Below are 20,383 nucleotides of genomic sequence, written 5' to 3' on the forward strand. Positions count from 1 at the left end.
AGGTAGGCGTTTTGTCGTCTGTTGACTTTTAAAACCCGTTGTTTCGTTTTAGTTGAGCGATAAAAGGAAATTGGCAGCTCTCTAGCGTACGCCGCGCCGTAGTAAAATAGGAGTAAATTTTGTTTTACAGTTCGAATTAACAAATAAAATGCAGCTCGTTTAAGGTTAATTGAAATAAAACGTATAAAACAGAAGTAATTTTTGACATAGATTTTTGTGGAAAAGATCAAGAAGACCATGTTAAAAGAATGGACCACGATAGAATAGCAAAATGGGCGCGAACACAAATACCCAACACACCCAGACACCATGGCAGGCCACCAAAAAGATGGTACAAAAGTTGGACATCTGGTTCACAACAGGCTTAAATAGATGTATTATACAGGGGTGACCCTATGGCAAGAAGAAAAACGAGTATAAAACAGAAGTAATTTTTTTATTTTTTAACTCACCCTCAAAAAATTTGCGAATATTTCCGCATAGAGAAAGAAACGTTCAAGTACATTTTAAACATAGTAAAATATAATAATGTATAATTTCAAGTACATTTTAAAGATAGTAATACATAGAAATGTATAATTTCACAAAACGGTGAAAACCTTTTAAAAAAAATTGTGTGTGCATTATGTGCGCATATTTGAAGTCAAACTTCTTACTTCCGTCTGCTCCTCTGTCAGTCTGTCCGTCTGAGGATCCCATTCCGGGTACGTCGATCCACGTGCCGAGTTTGGTTCCAATAGACCCATAATTAAGAAAAATCCTGATAATTTCATTTACAGACGTTCGAAACATCGATGGCGTCATCCTGTAGCCCGTCCCCAATTATGCCGAAATCGACCCACATTTTTCTTCAGTATCAAATCTTTGTAAACGTTATGAACCGTCGCTCATATAGCCTCACCACCAAATTTAGTCGTGATCGGACGACGTCAACTTTTGACGTTTCTTAAGTCAAAATTAACTGTCACAGTGACACGTGTCGTATACGGTCAAGTTGTCCATGGTCCTATCTATAGACATACCAAATTTCATTTAACTCGGACGATTTTTTTTAATTTGATTAATTGATGATAGGGTTTGGTAGTGCACGAAACGTCGTCAAAATATCACGATAAGATGGGGCTCTTCGAGCCACATCTACATTACAAGTTTCATGCCCCTAGCTCACATAGGGCCAGAGTTATGACGCTCCAAGATCGCTTTTCATCATTTTCCATAGGTTTGTTCCAACCAGTATTTTGGGATCGTTTCGAAATCGTATTCGAATCGGTTTTCTTGCACTTTGTTAGCATGCGCGGACTTCGAATAGTTTCGTGACGGTGCAAAGAGTTTCAACGTTGGAACGCTTTATGGATCGTTTTCGGGACTGTCAAAAGTGTCAAGCGTGCGTGTATCGATCGTTTTTTTGTTTTTGTTTAGAATTTCATAACATAACCCTATTATTTTTGTTTGCAATTTGCAATAATAATAATTATTGTTCTTGAAATGGAGAATCAGAATCCAATAATTGTTGGTAAGTGTTGTTTTAACTGTATAATCACTAAATCACTTGTGCCTATCCTCTCTTTTATGATCCTGTTATGAGTTTCTTGTTATTTCATTGCAGTGGTAGAATCTTTGAGCATTATTTTATAAATAAAAAATTAATTAAAATTTCCGAACGATTTACTCCACACAAACTCACAAACAAAAGTATAACGCACACGTATTTGTATTCGTAAAAATAACCAAGACAGAAGCATCAGCCGGACGCCGGACCAGAATCAGCTGTTAAAAATCGATAATCCCTGCCAATATGCTCTAATGCGCAAGTCAACCCAAACAGTTCTCAATTTGGACCATGTACCGAAAATACCGTTTTGAAATCGTAACTAACCGATCCCAAGGTAGGTTGATACGCAAATAGGATCGTCCGATAACCGTTAAATCTCGGTTGGGACACATTTGAATTACTGCGCACGAGCGTGATCATTCGGTGACGGTTCTGCGGCGGGTTGGAACAAACATCATCATATTTGTGACGCTTGGCGACCTTGGAGTTACGCTTCGCGTGGTGCTAGCTCGTGTGTCGCGGCCTTCAGTTTTTACTCCCATCGCGCGTAAAGAAGTTTCACTTCAAAAACAATGGTACAACTTTAAAAATATTGTACACAAGGTGTTATGATTAAAATCATTAACTTAAAATTTTGAGCGAGTGTGGTCTCAAAAGGAGTAGTTGGACCAATTTTGTTGAGCGGGTGAGGCGGTAAGCGACAAAAAGAAACAATAATTTATACCGGTGAACGCGGATAAAAGCAAATTAAGCCTCTAGAAGCAGACTGACTGGCGCACTATGACCTCGCGCATACAGTTGTTCCCCTAGCGGGAAGCCTGTGCACTATGGACGTACCCTGAGAAGGCAAAACTTGTTGATGCTCCTAGCTTCTTAAAATGCGTCCTCTATAAAACTGAACTTTTGTATCAATAAACTAAACACTAAATAAATTTTACAATATGACAGATTTTCAATAATATAAAAGTATGACCTTTAAATAATTATATTGTCAGAAAAATCCTGTATAACATCATAAGTATTTATTAGTTATTATTTATTAGTTGTATTATCCATATGATCAAGATACTCATATACTGTTCAAAATATTAACACGTAAACGGTTATATTCATTTGTGTTGTATACCTCTTTCCCAAAACGTTCCATCGCACAAAATTTTTGTATTGCTTTGATGAAAAGATAGATACGCACGTTCTACTTCGCTTTCACTCTATTTCTAGGAAAATTGGACATGGGGCACTGGGAAATGATAAGACGAATTATTTAAATAAATTCTCTTTATTTACAACAGGTTCCTGAGCAAAGACATTGCAATAACTTTAATATAAAAAGTTGTGTTGTGTAAAATTCTAACATACAAAAAATTAAAATCGTTTAAATAGATTTATAATTCAAACCGTATGATCAGGCTGTTTAATATTCAAGTTGCCTGAATTGTTCATATTTTTAAATTTTGAGTAAAATAATAATTAAAAATAAATAAATTAATATATTCGGAGCTTCAATTTTCTTGGATAAGTATAAAATTTAAACATATAACGTTAGTCGTACAATAAAATATAACTGTCAGTGTGATAAAACTGAAAAGTGACAAATTGACTCGAATTATAAAATCGATTGATCATACAAGTGACTACTTTTTTGTGCTATATAGTTGTTATCGATTTGAATTAATAAATAATATGATTATTCGAGTACCAAATCGAATATTACACTTCCTTATAAGAATTAAATTGATAATTCAACAATCTACAGAATGTATCATATAGATGGATTTTAGAATACAGTAAAAATTAAACATGTTGATAAACAATATATTAATAATTATACAATAACGATAACTGTGTTTTTAGATTAACAATTATTACCTACTGTAAGATAACAGATCAACCATGAAACATTGCTGATTAATCTGTCAATGGTTGTTAGACATTTAAATTACAGTGGGGTTTCTATGTATTAATATTAACAAATAATGTATTCACATTATTACCGTTATTTCATAATTTCTGGTGATAATTGTAATTCAATTCCTTCTTGCAAATATTGGATTTAATATTATAAATAGATCTCTATATTACAACAATTAAAATTATCAAACAATAAATGTATCTTGCAATAAATTAAAAAAATCATGTTTAAAAGTAGTACTAAAAATTCCAATGTAATAAATCACATTCAAAAACTGCACATATATCACAATAAATCAAATAATTTGTGATGTATATTTGAATTTCGAATTAATTTTAAATAATACATAAAATATTCAAGGTGCTTTGCTTGTAAGTAAACCTGCGACTTGGTGTTATCTAATGATCCACAAAACAACACAAAAAGGTCCAAATTGATATCACGAATAAAAGGAAATAAAAAAAGATGATTAAAAGTAACTAGCTAAAAATAAGTACAGTAAATAATAAATGTACACTAAAATTACATCGTTAAAATGTATAAATAATAGGAATCAATGACAAAAAAAATATAAAATATAATGTATAAAGGCTACAATATAAAAAGAAAATAATGCGAAATGGCACCAAACTTATGTGCAACGTAAAGCTTAAAAAATAACTTTATTTTGGCAAGCGAATATTGAACTTGACTCCGCTAATTTTTTTTTTTTTCCAAATTACAAACACTATTATTATTAATAACTTGAACATTCCCTCAAATTTAAGTCTCAGTATCAGTCAATGATGATATTTAGTTTCAAAAAGAAAACATACTTAAATCTATATTTGGTTAGTCGTATTTATAATTTCCTATCTTTTGCTTTATACAGTAACGTCAGTCAAAATTCTAACTATATTTTTAATAATTTTTAAAGTTTATTTACACAATATTTAATCTAATCATTTTAACTACAAAAAACCTCTACCGTAACGATAGCTAAAACTAGTGTAAGTTAAAGGATATTTTTCTAGCTTTACGTTTCGTTGTGTTAAATATGCACTATAAAAAATCAACTAAAAAGTCATAAACTACAGTTATGTTCTTACCGTATTTAATACTTAAACCAACATATATAATAACTAAATATTTAATGTAAAAAGTTATATGGGCAACCGCTAAAAACTATAGTCGATTGGCCGATTAGGCGTAACGGTAATTGGCTTAAAAATAAAAATTGTTTTTTGATTTTGCTTAGCGGAGTGAAATTCGGTTCATGTATCTTTCTGATTCCATTTTATTTGTCTGAAAATAAAACCACCATTGAAAAAATATACGAACGATTTACATTTATGTTTTGACAAATGAGGAAGGTGTTATGTTGAGTTTGAAATGGTGTTCTATAATTTAAGCAATAAAATAGACATATACAGGGTAATTCATGAGGAAATGTCAATAATTCAGGTACGTATTCAGAACACAAAAATAAACATAAATGTCTATATAAATATGTGTCCGCAAGACCTTCGATTTTAAGGCAGGGTGTTAAAGCTATATTTTTTTAATAAAATATTTGATAATAAAATGTGTTAACCCTTCACTCCAAACCTTTAGTAATAGTGCCAAGATGGGTTTAAATTTATTATTTTCAATAAATAGGAATGAGTAACTGACAACATAGCAAACTTAAAACTTTGAAACAAAAGATCATATGTATCGAAATTGTTTCAATCCAAATATCTCGAGAATGGTTACTCATACCAACTTTTGATAAGAATATCTTTTTGACATATACAGCGTGTCCCACTTAAGCTGGATACAAGGATACAATATATCTTGGTTGTTTGTTAAGCGATCTTTTTCATTTTTGGCAGGAGGCTGTATCGCTATAAGATGTGCATTTTGCCCAGGGTAAGAAATGCGATACCTACGTACGTTTTAATGGGGTTTGATATTTTTCGAGTCAAGAGTAAACTACCCTTAGGTCAGTATTTATTTCAAATTTGATAAATTATATTGAATCCTCCTTACCTAAGATACTTAAGTTCTAATTTTATAAATATTGATACAGGGTGTGTCACTAAAATAAGACATTTTCATTTTTATTGCTATTTTTTTATGTACTTACGACGCCACTGGATAAACAAACAACTGATTTATTATCAATAACCAATTATATCCAATTATCAATTAATAATCGATTTAAGTTTGGTTGAAGATGGTCGAAGATGTTGACTTTTAGTTCGTTACAGTTTTATAAATCTTTGTTTAGAGCATATTTTTCAAAGTATGAAGAACTTGCGGACATATATTTATATAAACTTTTCTATTTATTTTTAAGTACAAAATATGTATCTAAAGTATTGACATTTCCTCATGAATCACCCTATATAATACACCATACATCATACATATTAGATATATCTCAAATCTAACGCGTACTACCTTATATTCTATAAAACAATTTAGACTTACCGAATCTTTTGTACTTGAGCTACATTTATTCCAGAATATCCTAGTAGGCTTAAGCCCCACTGCGCACTCTCAATTCATAGTTCATCCTAAGCCAGCCCAACGCATGAAATCTGGCAACGCGCGAACAGCAACATCGCGTGCATAAGCTTTGACGCGCAAATTTCTATCTTCAGTTAACAAGACCACATCTCTTACCAAATGTCGGGGTTCACCTAGAACATTAAATATATTATGTTGTTTTTAAATACATATATATCATATACAAATATAATTCCCCCCAGCTAACAATGTTATAGACTATTCCTCGCTCGTTCAACGTTACGTCATCATTATCTAATATTTGTTTTAGGGTGTGATAAGATTAATTCATAATGTTAAGCACGTTCCAAAATTAGACACAGACTTTAGCATCATCAGCTGAATAGTAACTAATAATTTTTTTATTAAATTATAGCAAAAATTGCATCAGCAATTTGTACAAAAAACAGACAGTGGCGAAGATTGTAAAGTAGTTTTGGTTTGGTTAGGTTAGGTTAATACTAACGTACCATAATAAAGGCACCAAAGAAAATCTATTTGAAACAAAAATGTACGAATGATATGAAAATATACTTACCCTCCACAACTTCCGGTTGATTCATATGATTCTTGCAAAGGACTAAAGCAGTAGTTAAAATTTTATCGTCGTTCGTAATAGTACTATCCCACGTAGCGTCATCTTCTGTACTAAAGGTGGTAGAAGCCAACACAGCTCCACGAGTAGTGACGCATTTGACAGACGGATGGCGTTTTTTCAAAAAATCTAAGGCTAGGCGGGATGCTTGAGCAACTTTTTGGGCATGCTCCGCGTTGGGAACGGACAATCCTCGTACTTTGGTTGAGGGTGTTCCTTTACTTAAACCTTCCAGCTCACTGAGCACTGAAAAGAAGTATGACATAAGAAAAACTAAACATACTATATGTGGCGTCAAGAAATAAGATCGTTAAAAACAAACTTGAAGAATTCTAGCATATACGGTAACCTCTACGCTACCGGATATAAGAATAATCCTGGTACATATACAGAGAAGACCAGGCTACTAGTAACATAGCAAGTTGCCGGACGAATTTACGTTTATCTGATTTGCGTTTGTACTTGAGATTCACTGCCGGCTAGTCGGCTGGTCAGGCAGTACGCAGTTGCAGTTGTGCTTGGACGGGTCGGTCGTGACAGACTAGGAATACAACGCGAGGAGTGCCGAGTATTTATTATTTTCATTTTAAGTGTTTACCTTCACTTAAGATAATATTTAGAATAAAAATACATAAATATTTATTATTTGAGTGTGTTTACAAGCCAAAACTAAAAATAAATAAATTCTCTAAACCCAAAAAAAAACTAAAATATTATAACAAGTGTTCAAAAAGACCATCTTCTTGTGCTAGACTAGGCGGTCGTAAAATCCCCGTCTGACATTGATTCCCGTCGACCAAACCAAAATCCCCGTCGACCAAACCAAACCAAACACATTAGAGCAAATAGTTTGGAAAGCCTCTCGTATTTTTACTTGAAGCTCATCCAGATTATTAGCCCTATTATGACCATACACTTTGGATTTTACATAACCCCACAAAAAGAAATCATTGGGAGAAAGATGTGGTGTTCTAGCGGGCCACAAAATAGTTCCATTTCCACTAATTAAACGGTTGGGAAAAAAATTGTTCAAATATTCTTGAACAATACGGGCATTGTGGGCAGGGCAACCACCTCAGCAATTTGATTACTTGAAAACGTGGGATTTTGATCCGCGGTAGCACAAATGAACACTTACTTTAACTCCTGTTCTTCATTAATCAACACATCAGGCTTTTTGTGTTTTTGTGGGGACACGCACCCATGTGTTTCAAAATTATTAATAACTCTCGATATAGTAGAGGTAAAGATGGAATTGGCCTGTTTACAAAAGTTTGTGGAAAAATTGTTTGTATATCCCGATAAGACCTATTTTGTAAATACCATTTTACAATTTGAATTTTCTCACAAACTTCGTAAACATCCGTTTAAAAATAAATTTTACACGAAAACTGTCGCGAGAATCTATGTATTCGTTTGGGCTATTAAAACACGAATAAATACAAATTCTGAAACATTCTTATCACATATCTACCTATTTTTATTTTATAGCATTTTTTCGCCTGCTTTTTATCCGGCGGACGGGTATAGGTTAATTCGTCCGGTTCTGCCTATGTTACTACTACGGTGGTTCGGTCTGTATGTAATATAATAATACATTAAGTAACTATCCATTAAATTAATAATAATACATGTGAGTTTGTTATAATACTAGATAGTCTCTTCAAGATCTTCTAAATCTAATTCTAAATAATGAATTGTTAGTAAAATATAAAGCCTTGTATTGTGAGGTGCATAATAAACAATCAATAGTAAAAAAGAAATAAAAAAGTTAAATGGAACAACAATAAAATATACTATACAAATTACAAACAGAAAATAAAATAAATGATTTTATCCATCACAATATGTCACATAATTGCAACTGTTCATAGCCACTGGTAGTAATGATTTAATTTGTCATGGCCAAGCATCTAAGAAACCGAGATGATGACTATGCAAAATAAAATATCACGATGTCACCGTTAAGACACCAACCGTTCGGTTACTGGGAATATACAACTTACCCACGATAGGCACCATGACAGTGTATGTATGAGATTTCGCGATATTCTGTATGCTCGTCATGTGGTCGATGAAACAATTGGTGTCTGGTACAAGATATTTCGGTCGAATCTCTAGATGGACGCTGACCACTGATTGGCTTAAGATTTTCTGAAACATAAAACGCACAATTAGTATGGGATTAGAAAACATATGCTAGTGTTATGTTTAAAAGAAAACTAAGAAAGAAGAATACTATATAAAAACTAGAATAACCGGCCACGCGTTGCTGTGGCTAAGGTCAGTGATGGTTTGGTTTGGTACCCAGTATATTAAAATTTGGGCAAATACCCAAGTTTTTATACCGGGTATATACCCAAAGGATCAATAAATAGTATATTGGATTTGGGTAAATACGATTATACCCAGTATATACCCAGTCTTACTCACGTTTTTAATTTAAGGTATTCTAACAATTTTTTGTTAAATTAAAATTATTGAATTACTAATATCACTATTTAAAAATAGAGGTTAATGTAGAAGGGTGATATGTAAATTTAGGGTTATATGTATTTTTAATGCCACATTACAATAAAATAAAAATAAAAAATTTTATCAAAAAAGAGGTATTGGGGTGGACCACCCTTTTCACTTAGGGGTATAAGAATAGATAACAACCTATTCTCAGACCTAGAGTATACATATAAAATTTCGTCAAAATCGGTCAAGCCGTTTCGGAGAAATGTTAAAAGGGCGAAAATTTAGGGTTGTATGTATTTTTTATTTCCACATCATAAAAAATAAATAAAAATAAAAATGTTGCCCAAAAAGTAAAAAAAATGGGTATAATAAAACACCCTTATCACTTAGAGGTATAAAAAATAGATAACAATCTATTCTCAGACCTACTGAATATACATATCAAATTTCATCAAAATCGGTTAAGCCGTTTCGGAGGAGTACGGTAACTAGAACTGTGACACAAGAATTTTATATATTAGATAGTTTCGTTAAAAAGAAAATCAAGCATCGTTAAAAAGAAAATCAGCAAAAGAAAATCAAAAGCATCATTGAAATCTATTTTTGCCAGTTTTGTTTGACTAGTGTCTTGACAATTTTGAATGTAGATCATTGACAATGATATAGGACAGCGGTTTGGATTCCGCGTAAACAAAGTAGGTCCCGTCCAGATTAGCCCTAGCAGCAAAATAGAGACGTTAAGTTAATTTATTTAGATTTAGTCATACAAATTCGAAAATTGTTAATATTTCTTCTACTTCATAGACTGCCTTATCTGAACTAAAATTAACTTTTGTACTTCTTTACATGTAAAAATTAAATAAATACATATTCATTACGTCTGAAATGGTTATAACAGTAACAGCGTACACAATTTGATTTATTGGTGTTTGTATACTGGTAGTCGAGTAATTAGCAGCCTGAGAAATGTCAAAATACTCATTCATAAATATGTTAAAGTGTAAAGAGGTATGCGCACCGTAAACATTTCCCATATTTTCTACATTGTAGAATGGAGGTTGAAATTGGCACTGGGGCCTTTGAATAGGTTTAAACATAAAGGTTGATAATTTGTACGTACGTTGTTAGTCATGGATAATTTATGTACCGCGCAAAAAGATTTGTTATGTTGAGAGAATGTAAGGTGTTTGACCATAGGAAATATACAATCCCACGAGGAAAATATTAAGAGATTATTTTAAACTGGTCATTCCAAGAAGGGCAATGCTCAGACTAATTATAGTTCTTGAATACTATTCTGAACTAAAAGGACATACATATATAAATAATATTATTGATTGGTCAGTTATCTTTTAATGTATCCCATTTCCAAGTTTGTTGTATTTTGAGTGAAATTAAAAAAACTTTTTTTTTGACGATCTTAATAGCCTACCATACCTATTGGTATGGTCGGCTAAAAATATATAGTATGCTACTTCTAAATCAAACTAAAATCCTTAGTTAAATATTTTAGACCTAATGTTATTTTATTGTCTTTTTCCAGAAAGAAACAAACCGAACGAAAAAGAAAAGAGGTATACGCAATAATAGCGTAAAAAATACGGAACATCGTTTCCCCCGAGAGGGTACCACAACGCCGGCTAATCAGCGACGGGCGACAATGGTTCCCGGTGATTTATCGGCCTGCGAGCGCCGTACGTTATTCGAGTTAATCGCAGGAATGCGGTGGCGGCGGCAGAGGAGGCGGCAGCGAGAACTGCCACCGGCGGCATGTCGCGGACCCTGTTTGCCGTCGACGCTCCTAGATTGACGGCACCGCAAATTTGCAAATGGTCTCGGTAAATTCATCTAGGCAAAACTACAAAATGCAAACTCGATTAAAGAAACTGTGTTGGCAATAAACGATATTAATGTAGTTTAAAGTAAGTTGCATGACTGTCTGATCTAATCAATGGGAGGAGAGCAGTCTAGCAATGGAGGTCATTCTAGACCTAACACTGCACATTGTCATAGGTAGATATGTAAATGCAACAATGATTAGAATGGTCATTGATGGAAACAGTACTAGGAGAAAAGTCAGCTCAGGAGTTTGGAACACCCTAAAAATGAAAATTCCACGCCTCAAGTCCCAGTGGATGACATACAAGAATGTACGACTTTGAGAAATACCTCACTGTAGAGCAATAAAAATAATTGGAAGAGAGAAACGTTTGCTCAGACCATACCATAACGTGGTATACTGATGCTTCCAAAACCAAAGCAGGAAAAGGAACAAATATATTTGGCCGAAAACTGAACACTTCAGTCCAATACTCGGACAACGCACCAGAGATTTTGGATAATCTTGCACCAAGTACAAGCAGATTTTGGATAATCTGCATTTCAGCTTTATTTTGACGTTCAGATATTTATCGCCAACGACAAAAGACTGAGTGATTTGACAGTGTGATTGAATTTAAGATTTTTCCTAGGTGCTATAACATTTAGGATTAAATTTTGCTTCACCTGCTTCATGGCGAGCCGCTACTGGCTTACAGGCCTTTGACAACAGTCGCGCAAAAAATTTCACAGAAGCGGCCAAATTAGAACAAGGTATTTAAGTCTATTTTTCTTCCTAAGATATTTTCTGTTAATTTCCCATCTGGCTCCTCTTCATTAATCTTTCAACTAATATAAAGACTTGGCGAAGATTAATTGGTGTATTATCTGCCATTCATTAAAAATAAATCAAATTTTTAAACTCCATTATTATTAATCCTATTAATAATAAATAAAAATGTTCCTAAATTGTGTGGTACAGCGATTAAGCTTTTCTTAAAACCAACATGCAAAATGAAAAAAACTAAAAAGTCGGTAAAAAAAGTATTTGGAAATAAAAATTTTAAAAGGTAATGGTATCAAGAAATGCCTTAAAATGATTCTAGAATATTTTAAATAATTCTAAGTAACTTATGGCCTGACTATAAATATCAAGGTGTAAATTTTCAAAGTGGTAACTATCTATATTTCTGAGTATCTGAACTAAACCAGTCAAGGTCCTATATTGTTCAATACAATACAATGTCGTGGGTTTGGTAAGTAGAAAAAAGTATCGCACGTAGGTTACTTTACACGAATTCCAGTGTTACAAGACGATGTCGTCCATTTTTCCTTTATCGTTATCGCGAAAGAATCTCGCGTCTTTAGGTCAAAAGCAAATGCGCCAACGCACGCACCATTGGCGACTATTGTGACCTTCCGTTGACGGGATCATTATTTTATTCTAGACTTTTCGTAGAAACTTACACAAAAGCTACTAAATTTACTTTCACGAATTTTTAATATAAGTTATCAGAAAAAAAATACTTGCTTTTAAATATTAAACGGTTATTATTGATATTTTTTTTTAATAACAAAAGATAAACTGCACTTTGTGTTATGGTTAATTCACAGTGATGTTAATGCAATCGTTTGATTTAAAATATAGAAATGGAGTATGGAATATGGAAATTAAAAAACTATGCAAAAAATCACATTTCACAAATGGTTAGCAAATCTATTTACAAGTAAAAATACTAAGAAGTTGCTCCCTGTAGCATTTTATAAAAAACAATTTTAATATTTTAATAAATAAAATTATATCTACGAGAATTTGAAAATGAAATATAGTAGTTACTGTTTTCCAAACAAAATCAAAGGTAGCCTATTCAGTATTCCTTAGTAAAAAGGGTAAGTACAAAATTCCCCATATTATTTTACATATAAAATAACAGCGATCAAAGCCATCGCTGAGGCCGTTTTTTTATCATATTGTAGTATTATACTAAAAAAACGGCGTCAGGTTGGCTTGGAAATGACGATCGATGACATTTCTCATATAATTTTACATATAAAATGACAGCGATCTTCATTTCTTAGCTTATAGGCCAATCAAATTAGAGGGTTCACTTGGATAAAAAGTGTTGGAAAGCTAATTATGGTCTTGATTTGTTTAGTTGACCTGAAAGATTAGTTTCCTAGTTTTGCACGGTTGGTCGACCGCCACTGGACTCCGCTCGATTTTTGCCTACAGTTCCGAAAAATGTTTCTGAAAATGTTTCCCCATTTTCCATAAAAAAAATCTGCATTTGCCGCTGTTTGTTAGTTTTAATTGACTAAGGTGTTCATTGACGAGACAGTGTCCTGTTAAAAAAACCGTGACAATCCGAAGATTGTTCTTACTTAAATCAGGGAAAATCTTTTATTTTTCTCTGTCGTTCAATTTCTGACAAATTTCTTCGAGTGTCTTAGACCATTGAAGGATTCTCATTCCAGGTTACGGACAGAGTCTTCCAGGTTCTTGAGTTCTGCTTTAAGTTGGTTTACACTTTGGAAGTAGAACGGTCCAGTTAGAGTATTCGCTCCTTTTCTAACCTAAGATTGTTTGCTTGTTCATGGATTTCTATCCTTTGGTGAGCGGGCACCTAGAGTAGGAGGAATTTATTTTCTTTGCTTTCGGCCTGGTTAAGCTGCACTTCATCATTAAGCAGGAGCTCGAAATTGGTTTCCGAGTTAACCACCAAAAATTCGGTTTCCTTAAAACTGATTTTTGATCCCCATCTTTCATATCGTCGGTGAAATGTGATAAACTGTTAACTCCATTATTCCTAATTTTACAGGAGAGCAAAAAAACGGTACAAAAAAAGATGTACACATGTAGGAAGTATATTCATGCGTTAATATGATAAAGAAATAGGAATTTTATTTGCTGGGGAACAATAAAACTCATTATTTCATGTAACTTTATTTTTTCCAGACACAATAGGGAGATAGCAGATATTCGTCTTGCAGAAATTAGAAATAAAAATATATTTCTGGAGATAACAACCTTTATTGTTTAAAATTTTGAAAATGGAATTAAATATTATCCAAACATATTTAGAAATAATCAATTAAATTTATAATATCGTCGGTCTGGAAGCAAAATACACTATATTATACTTGTGTACAAGTCCAAAAACGAATAAATTTTTAATGCATTTTAATGCATTTTTAATGAACTAAAATAGCTCCATTTTGGACTTAATGAATATGAAAATAATTTACAAATTAAACATATAGTTCTTAGAAGATATGGTAGATTTTTCCTGGATATAGCTCTCTATTCTGGAAGATATCTAGTCAAATTATCTTACATTGGCCACTTGCAAATTTATCGAATTTTTATTGACAGGATGCTTAGACTAATTTTTTTACGAGAACGATAGCAGGCCGAACTTGGAAAAAAGTGCAGTCGTTATCGTTAAAATAGGTTTTCTCCTTAATTTTTTTAATTTTTATAAAGATTATGTCTCATTTACGTGGAAAAACGTTGAAAAAAATAAAATTGCAAGTAAGTAATATTATTTAAAATATTTATAGCACGCCCATGAATTGCTCGTGTATAGATAACTTTGTTTCTCCCCTTACCCCTTACCCCTTACCGATACCCTGTATTTACAGAACGGATCGACGCAGGTTGGCAATTGCCAGCCGGGCCCCAGCCTTCGCAGACTCCCCTAATAGTTTATTATTTATTTTTAAATAGAAATGAAACTGACGGTAATATTCTGAGGTTATCCCCAAAAGATTTTTTTAATTAACAATATTTGCATCGTAATTTGGTTGCATTAATTGTATTTTGGTTAACCTTGCATTACGGGTAGTTTCCTGATTTCTATATACAGGGTGACCAGAAATAAGTGCAAATATTTTAACTGGTAAGGCAGGTTTTTTTCGCGAAAAAAAATTTTGAAAATTCGAAATTTTTTGAAAAAATTTTTGAATTTTTTTTTAGTTTTTAGTTAAAAAACATAATTTCTTGATAATATGGCAACATAGGTATTAGATTAAATTTACAAGAAAGAAAATCCAGAAAAGATCCAGTGGTTCTCAAAATTTTAGCAAAAAATCATTTTTTTGGAAATTTTCAAAATAAAATAACTCCATTATTTTGGACTTATTTGAAAAACGACAAAGGGAAAATAAGCTTCTTTTATCAAGATCTTACCACCCCTTAAAATATCTGCACTTATTTCTGGGACACCCTGTATAATAGAGAAAAATTGTCCAAACGTAAGGAGAAAATACGCAAAAAAAGTCCACTTATTAGCTGCTTTCCATATTTATAGGGTATTTTTTTCTCTTTCTAACGGTATAAAAAATGTATTAACCTAAAAAATGGAGTTAGCAGGTTATCACAGTTCACTGACGATATTCTTCATGTAGTCTGTTTAACATAAATTTGAGGTTGTAAGAATCCTGAGAGATCACCACTTGGTCATACTCTTTCCTTATTTTTTTATTCAAAGCTGTAACCTAAAAACTATAACCTAGAACTTCGATCAACATTCCTTTTTAATTACCGCTCTGCAAACAAAAAAGTATAACAATTCATTTCAGTGGCCGCACTCATCTCAAGGTTAAATTCTGTTTTGATGCTCTTCGGCTGTAAACTCCCCTACCACTTTCCTCTTTACCCCGCTGTCCATAAACTATGGTAGTGGGGGCACTCACCGATAAAACGATGTAGGCACCTCGATTTTGTGAATTTATGAATGACTTGCTCTATCTATTTTAATTCTTAATCTAAGGCGGCGACGGCGGGCGACGGCAAAAATTTTTCGGCCGCTTTTCGCCGGTCGCTCGGCTGGGAATCGGGTCAGACGCGCGCACCGATCGCTAATTAACGTTTACGCAATATGGAAATTGACCGTTGAATAACGCGTTTAATTTTATAACAATCTTGACCTTTGGGGCCAGGGCGGCCTTTAATGTTTCCACACACAAGTTCAAAGTCGAAAGAAATTCGAAAGAAAATTTGATCTAAGTCGAACAGAAACTATCATTTTAGAAATATGTGGTTCAATTTTTTAGATAAATATAAAATGTAAGAATTTAAATGACGGAAAAATGGCTCACTCCTATAACTTTTTTATTTTTTTAGTTAATAAAACGAAATTTGGTACGTTGGTATATATGACATACACACATGGCCAAAATTATTTCATATATCGTTTAAAAATACACGGAAAGGAATTTAAAGAATCTTTTATTATACATAGCTTTGATAATCTGTAATAAACATTTTTTTGTTAAAATGGATATGGTAAACAATGTTTATCGTTCAGACCCAATATTATTACAAATTCTTGCACATTCTTTCGATTTGTGGTCTCTTGTGTTTCAGAAGAAATTTGACCATTGTTTTGGCCTTAAAATGCCTAGAAACATTACTACCGGCAAGTTGCAATAGCTTAAATTGTAGCAGTTAACCAAAGCGATGTTTCGCGAATATTAAAAAAATTCAGGGAAACAAACGAGGTTACAGACCGGCCTGGAAGAGGTAGAGAGTTACTAATGCTGTGAAAGACCATCAAATATCCCTAATTGCACGACGCAATCCCCTGCTTTCTAGAATTGCTATTAAAAATGAGTTAGCTCGCTTTGAAGGAGTAAATGTTTCAAGAAAGACCATAGCAAGAAGACTCCATGACAGAGGATTACATTTAAGGAGGCCTCTACGTGTTCCGAAGCTTAATTTACAGCACAAAATTACGCGACTACAATGGACTGAGGAGATGAGAGCAAATGGACCTAATTGGAATTTCGTCATGTTTAGTGATGAAACAAGAATAGGTCTAGTGTCAGACTCGCGACGAACTTTTGTCTGGAGAGCATCTGGAAGACGAGCACGCTTGAATGCAGCTCAACCCCGTGTCCCGTTTCAAGGGGGAAGCATTATGGTATGAGCAGATACTGCACGGAGCTCGAACTCCCCTTGTTTTTATTGATTGCACAATGACAGGTGCCTCATATCTTAGAGACGTTTTAGAGCCTATTGTGCGTCCATTTCGAGGGGCAGTGGGGGATGAATTTGTTTGCATGGACGATAATGCTCCTCCCCATCGCACTTTAGCGGTTTGCGAATTTTGTGAGGAAGAGGGTATAAGAAAACTGTAGTGGCCACCATTGTCTCCAGATATGAATGTGATCGAGCATGCTTGGGACATGCTAAAACACCATATTGCCAAAAGGAATGATCCCCCCCGTACTTTAAATGAACTGAAAATTGCTGCGCGCGAAACATGGGAAGCCATTCCTCAACATCTTCTGGACAACTTAATTATGAGCATGATACGTCGTCTTACAGCTTGCATTTAGGCTCGAGGAAGCAATACAGACTATTAGTTGTGAGAAATAATTAAAATTGTTTTCAATATTTTCTGTCCAAATGAAATTTGTTTTTGTTGATTTTCACTCATTATGAAATAAAATTATAATAACAGCCTAGTTGCACTTAGATTTTTAATTTTATATTAGTTAGTCGTGTAGTAGGCCAAAAGTCCAAAATATAAAACGAATCATCTTATGTCCAAAATAAAATAAAAATATCGTTATATGCAATAATGTTGGCCATGTGTGTATATCAGGATTGATTGACGTATGCAATGAACTGAAAATTGCTGCGCGCGAAACATGGGAAGCCATTCCTCAACATCTTCTGGACAACTTAATTATGAGCATGATACGTCGTCTTACAGCTTGCATTTAGGCTCGAGGAAGCAATACAGACTATTAGTTGTGAGAAATAATTAAAATTGTTTTCAATATTTTCTGTCCAAATGAAATTTGTTTTTGTTGATTTTCACTCATTATGAAATAAAATTATAATAACAGCCTAGTTGCACTTAGATTTTTAATTTTATATTAGTTAGTCGTGTAGTAGGCCAAAAGTCCAAAATATAAAACGAATCATCTTATGTCCAAAATAAAATAAAAATATCGTTATATGCAATAATGTTGGCCATGTGTGTATATCAGGATTGATTGACGTATGCAATTACTTTCGGTCACTTCCTGTTTCACCGGAAATGAGTACAACTTTTGATTTTTAAATGGTACCCCCAGTATGTTTTAACTTTATGTGATAGAAAATGGCATTCTGAATAGAATGATATATCATGTCAACTTTTGACATTTTCAATTAAAAAAAATAGCAATTTAAATTTCAATCTAGAGTGCCATGGCTATAAATGTAAAGACAATTTGACTACGAAATAGCAAGTATATGATAGCAAATTATTCGTAAAAAAATGCTTTTTCCAAATATGCTAATGAGTGACCCTCATGATTTTGATTATGATTAAAAATACGATTTGGGTATCTTTTAGCCGAACAGAAAAATACTCTAAAAACGTTAGACGATCAAATCTATTTTTCCAAAGCTCCATAATTAAAAATTAATGGTTTTAACACAGCCATGGCACTCTAGATTGAAATTTAAAATTCTAGTTTTTTTTATTTGAAAATGTTAAAAGTTGACATATAAAACAAGAATATACCGGTGGTACCATTTAAAAATCAACAGGAAGAGACCGAAAAAGGAAGTGACAGATAGTAATTGAATACGTCAATCAACCTTGATTTATGTCATATACCAAGATACCAAATTTCGTTTTATTAACTGAAAAAATAAAGAAGTTATAGAGGTGAGCCACTTCTCAGAAACACTCCGTATGTTACATGTATATTCTCTATCACTGTCATTTGTCTTCAGAAAGTCAAGGATCAAATTTGGTCGTTGTTGTAAGGTCAGGGTGCAATGATTTAAATTAACTTGATTTAAATCTAGATTTAAATTGGTGGATTTTTTTATTTTGACCTTTTTTATTTTTAAAAGCTCTCTCTCTAACCTAACCTAACCAACTAATGACTTTTTCTTGTTCCCCACTGTCAAACAAAAGATGCGCGGACAGCAATTTTCATCATCTCAAGAAACTGTTATAGAAGTGGAAAAAATGTTTCCAGAATTAGTTTAAGCGCATGCAAAAATACCAAACCTTAAGAGTGAATAGTTCGAAAAGCAAAAAAAACCCTTTGTTTCGAACTTGTTCGTTTCTGTTTCATTTTTTGTAAAAACTTACACAGCCAAACTTATGACATTAAAACGTGCTCATACAAACAAATTTCGTACAAATCAATTCTGATGGTACACATTGCAACGCAACTTTTTATGTCATCATAGGCCATAGCCAAGATAACTTTATTGACGTTGAACTGTATCTCACGTCGCTCAGGCGCCGCTTTTTCTGGTCCACGCACCGGTCGTATCGTTGCCCGGTTGCGCTGATCGGCCTCCGCGATGCCTATCTCCACCGAGATGAATAATTCAACCTGTATCTTTTCGAGTTTGCGGTGCGCGAACGCAATTATGACGTGTACAGGTGGCGCCGCGTTTCGGCTGGTGGTTCCAGAGAATAGAGGGTTAATTGCGCCTAATCGTTGGAAAATGGTGCCAAGTGGGACACTAACCAATAATAATAAATAAGATACCAATTAAATTTTTAGTTACGTAATCGAGGGAGCTAGTAACGTAAAGCTAGGGATTTAGGTCGTAGCTCTGCTGAAAAAAATGTCAAGATGCCACATTTATTTATTTCCCGACATTGTCATTCGTTGTGACATTTGCACAGACCTGCAGTCGAATATTGTTCTTTTTAGAACGTCTTTTAGTGCGAAGTGTACAAAATGTCGCTGCAGCTTAATAGCCCTTGCAAAAAATTCATCATAAACTTATTAGAATATTTTGAACGGGAAAACGGTAGTAATGGCCTTTTATGTCCCTTATACTCTGTTTTTTTTCTCACGTAAGATTTCAATAGACGATGACAAAATGCTGATGACGTCCATACAATTTAACATACAATCCATTTATTTAACTAAAAAAATTATATTATTTATCTTTTTAAGTTAACTACGGATGGGTTTATGTATAAATCCGTTATGCGTGATCTCTTGTTGTTTTTAACTAGTTTTATTGGTTTATTTCAAAAATGTGACAGATTATATTTCAATATTATTGGTTTGAGGGAACGATGAACGACACACGGGCGCTGATACGTATGAACTCGACTTAAGATTTTTGAGAGTTGTCAAACTCTTGCCAAATTATAGGTTATAATTTTATGTCAAATAGAAATGATAAATATTTTGCATTTTGGACTGTGTTATTACGTGGGTTTCGTGTTTTTTAAAATTAAGTGGAGGAAAATTTGGGAAAATTAAGTGTTGACCCAGAACATAGTTTACAGTTAATATTCGGTGCCCAGAGACCGCCAGAGACAGTTTACCAGAGATTATGGCCAGAGAGTTGTATTAGCCACAAATAAAGTTTGTATACCATCACGTATATGGTACCAAAAAAGAGTATCTGTAAAATAGCAGCAGACGATAGGTAAATAAAAAATTTTAGTACTGCAGCGAGATAATGTTTTACAATTTGTTAATGTAACAACTTTTAAAGTATAAAATTCAGTAAGTGTTATTATCA

General features: G+C 33.3%; 1 protein-coding gene across 2 annotated transcripts in view; it reads right to left on the reverse strand.

Annotated features, from left to right (window-relative positions):
- Positions 1–3,510: 3,510 nt before the first annotated feature.
- Positions 3,511–20,383, reverse strand: part of LOC115875527 — a 141,374-nt gene continuing 124,501 nt past the window's right edge. For both annotated transcript variants that reach the window (XM_030891008.1, XM_030891007.1), the window contains exons 25-28: positions 8,598–8,745; positions 6,535–6,837; positions 5,919–6,130; positions 3,511–4,748 (exon numbers count right to left, since the gene is read on the reverse strand). In XM_030891008.1, the coding sequence (XP_030746868.1) occupies positions 6,000–6,130; positions 6,535–6,837; positions 8,598–8,745 (582 nt within the window). In that variant the 3' untranslated portion in view covers positions 3,511–4,748; positions 5,919–5,999. The remainder of the gene's footprint in view (positions 4,749–5,918; positions 6,131–6,534; positions 6,838–8,597; positions 8,746–20,383) is intronic.

Source organism: Sitophilus oryzae, unplaced genomic scaffold (assembly GCF_002938485.1).
Source record: "Sitophilus oryzae breed Bouriz unplaced genomic scaffold, Soryzae_2.0 scaffold_1389_pilon_pilon, whole genome shotgun sequence".
Taxonomy (NCBI): domain Eukaryota; kingdom Metazoa; phylum Arthropoda; class Insecta; order Coleoptera; family Curculionidae; genus Sitophilus; species Sitophilus oryzae.